General features: G+C 33.6%; 1 protein-coding gene across 5 annotated transcripts in view; it reads left to right on the top strand.

Annotated features, from left to right (window-relative positions):
• Window positions 1-12,210, top strand: part of LOC114332354 (sulfite oxidase-like) — a 161,595-nt gene that overhangs the window by 72,369 nt on the left and 77,016 nt on the right. For all 5 annotated transcript variants that reach the window (XR_007697944.1, XM_050650231.1, XM_050650233.1 and 2 more), the window contains one exon: window positions 3,097-3,268. Coding sequence is in view for 4 of the 5 variants with exons in the window: in XM_050650231.1 (XP_050506188.1) it covers window positions 3,097-3,268 (172 nt within the window). In the remaining variant the exon portion in view is untranslated. The remainder of the gene's footprint in view (window positions 1-3,096; window positions 3,269-12,210) is intronic.

The following is a 12,210-nucleotide window of genomic DNA, read 5'->3' as shown; positions in this document are numbered from 1 at the left end:
GAAGGTACTAGTTGATTTTTACCTTCAGTGACTGCACTATAGAAAGAAAATGGCAATTCAATAATTGAGATGCGTATATTTTGCAAGCTCATAAATTATTAAACGATATGTAGTCGCCAAATAATTAATTTAAATTATTTTAAGAACAACTCTCTCTTAAGCCGGGAATATGGGGTCGTTTTCTTGCGAAGGGGTTGTAGCTCTATAATCGAAAGACGCGTGATTTAAGAGTTTATTCTTAGAATATAAGCTATACGAATTAAACTACTATTAACTTTTTTGTAAAAACTGAAAATTTTTCAGTGATTTACAAAAAACCTTTTCAAAAGATGCATTTTTTTCACAAATAATTAAAATCTTTGATCTTTAATAACTTAAAAAGTATTGACTTATTTTATTAACTTTATATAATAAATTTTGCTGTTAATTTGTTCTTTTATTGATTTGTGCATTTATTTTTTATAAAATAATTTTCACCCCCGAGAAGGGGCGGTATCCACCCTCAGGGTAAAGGCGTAAGGTGGTACCATGTCACCTTTGTTTCTTGACGTATCCTCTAACTACTGACCAATTTTCGTGAAAATCGATGAAGGTTCACCGAAATTGAAGGTAATCATTGATTTTTACCTTCAGTGACTGTACTATACAAAATCAATTGCAATTTACTGATCTAAATGCGCGTAATTTGGAAGCTTATAAATTATTAAATGATATGTAGTCGCCAAATAATTAGTTTAACGCATTTTTAATACAACTTTCTCTTAAGCCGGGAAGATAGGGTGGTTTTCTGGCGAAGGGGTTGTAGCTCAATAATCGAAATGCTCTTGATTTAATAGTTTATTCTTAGAGTATATAAGCTATAGGAATTATATTCGCAATACAATATATTTTAAGTTTTTTCTCTTTAAGTTAAATCAATTAAAGGGTTGTTTGGGGGTGAAGGGGATGAGCTCAAAAATCGAAACTATATAATTTCAAGAGCTCATAAATAGCTCGTAATTCTGCCGCAAAAACCGATTCAATATTCCTATTTTTAAGTAGTGGGGGGGGCTGACTCAGCCCCCCCCACTAGGGTATTAAATTCCTGCTCAGTGGAACGAGCTCAAAATTTTTAGTTTGCGGAATATGAGAGCTCATAAATAGCTCATAAATCAGGGCTATTTGTTTTTTAATTTTTGCAAGTGGGGGGGGCCAGCTCAACACGGGTCCATGTAACGATCACCGTGCTGCGTAGTACCATAGAACGTATTGTTTCGTTCCCATGGAACTCATGAAACGTTAGTTATATAGTAACGTGATCGTTACATGACGGTTCTCAGTCTGGTTGAAACAAACCTGATATCTAATTAGCCCGGCCGCACATCAAAGAAACATGAAACGTAAATTACGTTTCATGGAAATAAACCACTGCTAAACAAATATATATCCGGCCATTTATGAGACTCTCCGAAAATAAAAATGTGTCATGAGCATGAATCACACTCGTTTCATTAGTAGGCGGACTTTGAGATGTTTTTAGCAGTGTTTTCTTTTCATGAAACATGTTTTTCGTTTCATGTTTCATGTTTTTCGTTTCATGTTTCTTTGGTGTGCGGCTTGGCTTAGCCCGGCCGCATATCAAAGAAACATGAAACGTAAATTACGTTTCATGAAAATAAACCACTGCTAAACAAATATATATCCGGCCATTTATGAGACTCTCCGAAAATAAAAATGTGTCATGAGCATGAATCACACTCGTTTCATTAGTAGGCGGACTTTGAGATTTTTTTAGCAGTGTTTTCTTTTCATGAAACATGTTTTTCGTTTCATGTTTCATGTTTTTCGTTTCATGTTTCTTTGGTGTGCGGCTTGGCTTAGGCAGGCCGCACATCAAAGAAACATGAAACGTAAATTACGTTTCATGGAAATAAACCACTGCTAAACAAATATATGTCCGGCCAATTATGAAACTCTCCGAAAATAAAAATGTGTCATGAGCATGAATCACACTCGTTTCATTGGTAGGCGGACTTTGAGATTTGTTTAGCAGTGTTTTCTTTTCATGAAACATGTTTTTCGTTTCATGTTTCATGTTTTTCGTTTTATGTTTGTTTGGTGTGCTGCTTGGCTAAGAGAATACAAAAATATGTCGTTTTCATTTATGCACGTAGACTAATATTGTAGAAGGCGCAAAAGTCGAGGTCTCGAAAAATGATGGCGGACAGTTAATCTCAGGAATGGGATAGCTGAAAAAAAAATCGTACTGCATTTGAAACAGGAGAGTATCTTACGGGACAATTTACCACAATTTGACCAAAAAATTTAAAATATATATTTTTTAACCATGAAAAACTGAAGAAAAACGGGCTATTTTTTCACAAAATTTTTTTAAATTTCCGTAAAATCTTTGTTTTGCGGAATTTTTCACTAATGGTGGTAAATTGTCACGTAAGAAACCTTCCTTTTTCAAATGCCGTACGATTTTTTTGTTTCAGAGATCCCAATCCTGAGATTAACTGTCCGCCATCGGAACTACTTTTTTTCGAGACCTCAACTTTGGCGTCCTCTACAATATTAGTGTACGTGCATAAATGAAAGAAGATATATTGTTGGTACTCTCTAAGAGTTAGATATTAATATGCAAAAAGTTTTATGTTCATTTTTAATAAAGTTTCTGAGAAAAAAATTGTGAAAAAATGCTTATTTTTGGTCTTCTAAAGTGTACTAGTACCTTAAATAATTAGGCTATAACATACTAAAAAATCACTCAAACCGGAAAACAAGTTTAGTAAATTCGAGACATCTAACATGTATAATTCATCGAGTGACCCGATTTTTTTGCTTGCAAGTGTATTATAATTATATGTACTATTATTTTTTACTAATAATACTTATTGTTTACAGTTTGAAATAAATAATATTAATTCTATGGCTGGCTAACTAAAATAAAATAAACAAATACTTTTTCAATGATACTGTAAGCTACAACAAATTAAAATTATTTTGTATCGAGTGATAAAATAGCTAAATTTTGTTTTAAAATACTGAAAGTAAATGAAAAATAAATTTTTCATGTGTATCAGCTAAATGACAATTCCTTTTATATGTTCACAGGAAATTTAAAATTGTCACCTCCTACCCCCAAAAAAGTTTGCTACGCCCCACCAGCGGGCCTCCCTTTCGATAATGAACCTACAAGAGATCCAAGACTAATTCCGGTCACTGAGAGGCCATTTAATGGAGGACCTAAGTCATCTTTACTTGTAGAAGATTTTTATACGCCAAAGTAAGATACATCAAAATAAAATCTACGTTGATACAATATGGTGCAATTACAGTGCGGCCATAAAGTAACGCATAAATTCATTATTAGCTAAATAAACAACATTATAAGAAATTCCCGGAACAGGTCGAATTTTATTTTTAAATTACGATTTTTTGGCATATATAGGGCGTCCCGAAAAGATTGGTCATAAATTATACCACAGATTCTGGGGTAAAAATAGGTTGATTGAACCTCACTTACCTATATACAATAGTGCACACAAAAAAAGTTACAGCCCTTTGAAGTTACAAAATGAAAATCGATTTTTTTTTCATATATCGAAAACTCTTAGATATTTTTTATTGAAAATAGACATGTGGCATTCTTATGGCAACAACAGAAAAAGAGTTTAAAAAAAGTTTAAACCCCCCCAAACTTTTGTGTACGTTCCAATTAAATTATTATTGTGGCACCATTAGTTAAACACAATGTTTTTTAAACTTTTTTTACCTCCTAGTACTTTTTCGATAAGCCAGTGTTTATCGACATATTTTGAATATTTATCGAATCCACCACATATTTGTATATGGTTGAGTACGATTATAGAGACCTGTTAATAATCTGAAAATTTATTTATAATTTATATTTTTAGGTATATTTTGAAAAAGAAGCCACATCTCGATAAAAGGTGACTTGTCAAAAAAAGACTAAGAGGCAAAAAAGTTTTAAAAACACTGTATTTAACTAATGGTATCACAATAATAGTTTAATCGGAACGTACACAAACATTTGGGGGGTTTAAAGGAATAAAACCCTCATAAAATTTTTATGTAAATATATTAAAAAAGAAGCCGCAGCTCGATAAAAACTGGCTTATCTAAAAAATACTAAGAAACAAAAAAGTTTTGAAAACGTTGTGTTTAACTAATGGTACTACAATTATAAATTAATTGGAACGTACACAAAAGTTTGGGGGTTCTAAGGGAACAAAACCCCCATACAATTTTTATGGGGTGGACAAACTTCACTTTAATTTTGTTTCAAGATGTTCCTGTCATAAGAATGTTACATGTTCTTTTTCAATAAAAAATCTCTAATAGTTTTCGATATATTGAAAAAAATCTATTTTCATTTAGTAACTTCAAAGGGCTGTAACTTTTTTTATGAGCACATTTGTACTAAGGTAAGTTAGGTTCAATCGAACTATTTTTGACCCCAGAATGTGTGGTATAATTTATGACCCATCTTTTCGGGACACCCTGTATATATCATATTAGTGACGCCATCCATCTCGGTCTGATGACGTAATCGATGATTTTTTTAAATTATGATAGGCATCATATGATAGCTCATTTTAAAGGGTATTCAATTCTCTATTCAGTAATGGAAACAAAAACATATTTATTTATACAGGGTGTCCAAGAAATATTTTTTTCATTAAATTAATTGACACAAAAAGAAGAAAAATTATGTAATTTATTTAATTCTAAATACATTTTACTGCTGTCAGAAAACAGAAAAAAATTAAAGTAAGTTATCACTCGAACTAGCACAGAAAACGAAAATAAATATTGTTCCCATACCACCAGATTGACAACAGGTGGAATACTTTCTTTGGTTACACCTCCTGAGATAACTTACTTTGTTTTTCGGTAGATGGCTCTAGTTCATTTGTGACATTTCTTTCTTTGCAATTCGGAAAGGCCCAAAATGTGATAACTGGAGAAATAGGAGAGAAGAGGATATGGGACTACTGATGAGGGGAAAAGACCTCCGAAACCGGTATAGACTCTTCCTGCACTCTCAGATTTAACCAGAGTATTATGCAGCTGCTGCATTTTCGTGTTGCAAAGAAATTGAAAATATTTATACATTTTTAGAAAAAAAAATATTTGAAAAATAAACATTCATTTTCGCTTAAATGGAATGTCCAAACAGGTGGGTGGCAGCTTTAACATTGAATTTAAGCGAAAAACAATATTGATTTGTCAAATAAACATGTTTTTCCTGTTTTTCTTTTTTGACAACAGTAAAATGTATTTTGAAATAAATAAATTACATACATTCTTCTCTTTGTTTCAATTAATTTAATACAAACAATTTTTTTGGAAACCCTGTATAAATAATTATGTTAATGTTTGTATTACTGAATAAAGAATTGAATACTCTTTCAAATGAGCTATCACATGACGCCTATTCTCATTAAAAAAAACACCGATCGAAAAAACAGATCGATTACGTCATTACGCCCAGATAGGTAACGTCACTGTTATGATATAGATGCAAAAAAAACTTAATTATTTAAATTGAAATTATTAAAAACTTTGTTATTTATTTAGGTATTAATGAATTTATGCGTTACTTTATGGATCGCTTGAGTTATTTCAGAAACTGCTAATAAAATAATTATGAAACTTGCTTTGATGGGTTTGCTTCACATTTTCCTTCATTTAATAGAATGAGGGCTGCTTGCTGCTCTTTTGATTCTTCTCTGTCTTAAGTCTGTTTCCTTCGTGATTATTAATGCATCTTTCCATTGTACATTGCGTTCGTTGTCCTAGGCATGTTTGCATATGTGTAATTTGTGGAAATCCCTGTTTTCGATATGTCTTTCATGCTCGTTTATCCTGACGCTTAGTGATCTTGTAGTTTCTCCCACATAGAAATTGTTGCTTTCAGAGAGTATTTTGTAGATGTACTTCTTTGACATCTCTTGTGTGTTGTTGGTTTTGGTTTTGGATAGATCTGAGTTTGTTTGAAATGTTGTTGTTATATTACCTATATTTATTTACTGTCCACTTTAATTTTTTGATAAGCCCTTTAATATAGTATTGGTGTCATTTGAGTCCTTCTTGTGTGGATGATAGTGGGGAGTGACCACTAAGCGTCAGGATAAAATGATGAAACATACATCAAAAACAGGTATTTATTTTAATTATTTATCAACGGGCAATCACCCAATTAAAATACAGTGTAAACATTAATCACAGGAGATTTATAACCTAACCTAAAGTAAATTTAAAAATTTTAATCATACAAAATAGGAACATTAAATAAATAACAAATAAATAACTAAAATTTCGACGGATAAATAACTGATTTTGACCAATCACAGATATACAAACATACCTGGGACAAAGAACACAGTAGAATGAAAAGATGCATCAATAACCATGAAGGAAACAAACAAGAAAAAGAGAAGAATCAAAGAAGCAACCCTCATTCTACTAAATGAAGAAAAATGTGTATCAGCAGAATACAACAGGCTTTGATTGCCAATATTTAAAGAATAAATGAATAACAAGAATATACCAATAATAGCGGATGAAAAAATGTGAAACGTATGTACGTCTTCCATCATACACAATACATACGCAACACACAATACACAACGCCAACATTTCCATATAAATAATTCAGAAGCACACAGAAACATTCAGAAACACATTCATGTTTCACATAGGGCATAAAATATCCACTCTCAGAACTTTTCAGCTAAAGCGTTCCTGTTGCCTACAATACCATGGCCAAGGAAAAAATAAACGTATTTTATCTGACATTGTAGTTAATTCTCATTGAAAATAGTAAATAATCCTGTTATTCGCTTTGAAATAATTTAAGTGTTCTATCTATTTGCCTCAAATTGTTTAATATTGCGATATTGTTTGACTTTGAAATATTTGCTTTTAAATATTTATTCTTTAACTCTGTGATCTCTTTGATAATTATCTTCTGCCGAGGAGGTTAGTGGATTTGGTTGAATGCTATTAAAAACATATTTTTTCTTCTTCCATGATTACCCTCATTACTGGAATTTCTAAGATGTCTTATCTTACCTGCCTGAAAGTTCTTTTAAGTTATTTATATATAGAGCTTTGCAACAGGCCATTTAGGCACAGAGCTCGGTTATTTCTTTCCATTTTTTTCTGTCGAGTGATATGGTTCTCCAATTCTAGACATTCTTTTCTTTCAAATCCGCTATAGGAGGATCATCCTTTGAGGAGCTGAGTATCAAAGACGGACTACTCCATTTTGTACTTTTTTGAGGAAAGCTGAAAAACTGTAGCGCCTTATATTCTCTACATCCAATTGTGATTTTTTTTATGAATATACTTCTAGCGTGTCCATAGGCGTAGCGTGACCTAATAATTTGGGGGGCACGGGGTCTACGGGGGGGGGGGGAGTGGTGGTCCCGTGGAAATTTTTTTGAAAACTACCACTTAAGAACTAAAGTAAAGTATATGTGTATTTTTGTTAAACATTGGTTTTAATCAATTTTTACTATATTGATGGATTGTAAAAAGACTCAATTTCAAAATATACAAGTTTATTCTATTCTAGACATAACTGCATGGACATTTATAACACAAAAACAAATTTGTGTACAAGACAAAGTTTTAAGGTGAACAGAACTACAGTAATGGTTTTCAACGAACCAATTTTCGTTAGTTCTAATGAAGCATTAGCCTCCTATCGGCTAGATTTGAAAATCTGTCAACTAACAGATCTAGTTTTTTATCTTTCATGTATTCAGACGTCAATTCTTGCTCAATAGACATCAGGGCAAGCCCACTTAAGCGGTCTTCTGTCATGGTGCTTCGAAGAAATGTCTTTAGCCTTCGTAGTGTAGAAAACGATCTTTCTGCGCTTGCTGTTGTGATAGGCCACGAAAGTGATATTTCTAGTAGCTGCCAAACATCTGGTGCACTGGCTTGAAGATCATTCTCAATAAAAAAATCAGCCAACTCTTGGAACGTTACTCTTGTGGTTGCTTTGTCTGTTTTGACAAAATTGTTCTTTGCATAACAGTGAAAAAACTTAAGATGTGCAGAGAAACTTAAAGACAAGTTATAAAACTTTTGGATTGCCATAACAGCGTTGTTGTCAATTTCGGTCCAATTAAATAGTAACTGGGCAATGCAGTTGATTTTATCATAATCGTTCTTGGAAAAACGAGATTGCAAGTTTACAATTACTGTGTCTAAAGCAGCAAAGTAAATGTCAGTCTTGAACATCTGTTCAGGTGATTGATGAAATGCAGCATCTGAAGAGCTACTACTAGCTTCAAGTTTTTTCGGAATCTTCCGTTTGCGTGGTAGTGAAGGCCTTTCAACTGACAAACCTTTCATACCATATTTGTTACACTGTTCTTCTGACTCATTCCACATCTGAATAAAGCCATCATCATTTATGTCCAGTTTTAAACAGTCAATGACTGATTCAACTTTTGCAAAAACCTTAGAAATGTCAAGAGATTCACTCTGCAGTTCTTTGGAGAGTATATCAGTCTGACTCAAAACGCTGTGCAATAGTTTTAAACTGAATACAAATTCAAATGTGCTGATTTGTTTGGCTAGACCATCAGCTTCGGCTGCAATTTTACGATTTGATACATCGTTTGCAATAACTTCCAAAGTTTCGTACACTTCAGGGAGCTGCTCTAGAATTACATGGATTGCTTTGTGTCGAACTGTCCATCTAGTTCGAGACAAGCTCACCAGTCTTTTCATTTTTGTTTCTCCGCTTTGCTTACATATTGATTCAAATATTGAAAACCTGTTAGCTGATGCATTAATTAAGTTATACAGATTATTTACTATGGATAAGCAATTCCGAAGCTGTCTTATTTCTTCACAAAATCTCTGAACAGCCAGATCAAGCAAGTGGGCATGGCAGTGTGTGTACAAAGCTTTAGGCTCTTCTTCTTGGAACCTTGAGGCAACACCTTTGAATTTGCCGCTCATGTTACTAGCTCCATCATATGCCTGGCCGTGCATTTTATTTAAGCTTATACCCAACTGCTGCAGATACTGTTTAATAGTGTGATGTAAATTTTCACCAGTAGTGTCTGACACATCAAACCTTTCATTGATTTTAATGTGTCCATCTATTTTAGTAATGTATCGAATGCAAATGCTAAGCTGTTCACGGGTTGAAATATCCGTAGTTTCATCACAAATAATTGAGTAGGCCAAAGCCTCACTCACCTCTTGGACAATTTGTTGAAGCATTTCACTTTTTATGCAATCTATTATCTCATTTTGTACCTGGGCACTTTTGTATGAATGGACTGGGGATTTCATTAATGTTTGGATTCCTTCCTCCATTTCAGTAGATCTCAGTTCTAGCAGTTCTATAAAGTTCCCCCTGTTAAATGAAGCAGTACTCTCATCATGTCCTCTTAAGGCAAGATTCTGTTTTCCAAGGAATAGGATGTTTTCAATTATGAATTTTAAATACCTCCTATTCATCTCAACCATTTTAGTATGTGCCGAGGACAACGAATCTGCTACCGTGCTTCCTGCTTTTCTATACTCATTGAGAAACTGTTTAGATTTTTGATGCATTTCACTCTTCTCATGTTTCCTGAATTTTTCCAAAGCTTTCTTCCAATTGTTCATGCCCAGTTTAGTGAATGACTCCTCCCCGCGACCAGACTTATGTTGACAAAATAGTCGGCATGGGTAACAAAATGCAGCGTCTGTAATGGGGCTATATTCGACCCAATTAAATTCACTGTACCAGGATTCTTTGAACTGCCTCGATTTGGATTGAATCTTGCTTACCTTAAAACAATCAACAGGCTGAAATGCTCCTTTTGCAATATCTGCACTTTGTACTCCCAATGAAGGATCTCTACTTTCGCCCTGGAATGTAGCATCACGATCTGGGCGTAAACAAGATGGCGATTCATCACCAACGCTACCTCCAGTGCTACTTCCCGCTAAATGTCTATCTTCATTTACACTTTCACTTGAATTTACAAGTTTTTTAAAGAATGTTAGTACAGAGGACTGTTTCTTAGACATGATAACAAACGAACATCCGCAAAAATTACACAAACAATAGCAGCTCAGCTAGTAACAATAAGCTTATTGAACGAATAAAACGTGGCGACCACCTACACAACACAACACACGCGCACTGAGCTGGTATGATATCCCTCCGCCAGGCGTCGGCTGGGCTCGGGTGCATTCGATCGGCTGCTCCAGCTCGGGCGCAACCGGCCAGAGTCGGCTCACCGGCACTTGTAAATTTAGTTGTAACACGCGCATACTTTACACACACAGAATCAAATTAGATGCATACAGAAAAATAGACTAACGGGGGATCTATATTAGTTATTCATTCGTAACTTTTAGTGTATACATATACGTAATTTAAAGATAATTTATATTATTTTTTTCTTTTTTTGCATAATGTTGGGGGGGCACGTGCCCCCCCCCGGCCCGACGCCACTGAGCGTGTCTGAATACTTCTGAATAACGAAAATGTAAATATATTTATGGTTTATTCCCTAAAACAAATAAATAAATTTTATTATGTTAAAAAGATTATGTTTACTTTGAAAGGTGTCGTATTTTTCTCTTAGCTAAGGATACGAACACGTAAAACGCTTGTTGCCGTCGCTGACAAGCGCCTACAAGCATGTGAGTATATTAGCATAATCTGATATGGAACGGTACACAAAGAACACTTGTCTGAACTTGAACTTATCGGCGTTTGCCTTGGCGTTGACAAGCAAACAAGAATGTTCAATATGTACATTTTTTTCTAGCTTCTATCTAGTACGCTGGTAGCCGTATTTGGAATTGTCTGTTTAAGTGTGTGTGTTCACAAAGAGGGGATGCCATTAGATAAACTTTTTGCCACAGATATTTTAAAGTTAAAGATGTCATATTAAATTTTTATTTTAGAATATTTAAGAAATTGTTGATAATAGGTTTGTTCTAGCAAACAGTCAAACTAGTCAGAAACCGTCAGAAAACAGTTGCTCAGTGAGAGAACATAATACAGTCACCAGTGCTATCCCCTCTACTCGCGCTGGTCCACTATTCGCTGATGGTTTCAAACCGTTTGAAACTGATGCTAGAATAAACCTAATATCATTAATAATAGTTTTGGTGTTAAAGCTTAGTAGGTGTGAAATATTCAGCGGTAAACTTACTTTCTGCTCTTAAAGTCTAGAAATTTTATTGCTTTCGTATGGTCTTTAAGTTTACAATTAAAGATTATATGATTTACCTATTATCGGCACCTTTAGCACAATGGAGCTTCATTTTAATTAGGTTAGTAACCAAATTAGCTGAATAAAGTGTATTCAGATTATTGTTTTGGCTAATAAAATCTATCACAATTACACACAGAATATTTACTTTATCCTAAAACAAACTCATAATATTTAAAAAATTAATAAAATAAAAAGTGTCGTGAGTCCCCATTATCGGCATTCTAAATTAAATTCATGCTCTAATTTTCAGCATATCAAGGATCCTTTTTTCGGCATGAACTAGATACCCAAAATTTGAATAATTATTGTATAAGATACTTACCTAAATATTTACTTAGATACTATTGAAGTAAATAAATTATTATTGTATGTAAATACATATTATTTCTAACAATTATTAAAGCTAATTAGCTCTTCCCAAAGCCATAAATTCCACAAAAAGAAGAAGAAGAAAAAAAATTCCTACCCATTACTACACCCTTCCTCGAGGCACTTACGAAATTTTTTCAAAATTTCAAAATTTGTCATCAAGTTATCGCGAAAAAGGATAAAATGTGAGATTCTATCTAACGTCGCGACTACTCGCGGGTTAAACACACTTTATTTTAGTAGTCATTGACACAAGCATTTCCTTTTCATTTTCCTCTTCTGGTGTGGAAAACGGGCCTTCGTGACATTATTTCGTGACATTATATCTTGACAATTTAATCTTTGTCTTGCGATTAGAAATTCTATTATTAAATGTTTGTGCAACTTTTTTTTCTTTTCGTTTTCAAATTTTTTTGGATGCGCTTTTCTTTCCGTTGCATTTTTAGCTGTTCTTCTTGTTTTTCTTTTCTTCTATTTTCTTGTAATATTGTTGCCACTGAGATTGTTTGTATGTTCTAAAAAAAGTCCTTATTTCAATATATCATTGAAACTGCCTATCCAACAACTGCTTTTTTGTTGCAGG

Source organism: Diabrotica virgifera, chromosome 5, assembly GCF_917563875.1.
Source record: "Diabrotica virgifera virgifera chromosome 5, PGI_DIABVI_V3a".
Taxonomy (NCBI): Eukaryota; Metazoa; Arthropoda; class Insecta; order Coleoptera; family Chrysomelidae; genus Diabrotica; species Diabrotica virgifera.
Note: the sequence above shows the minus strand (reverse complement) of the source record. Positions and strands in the feature narration are given on the sequence as shown.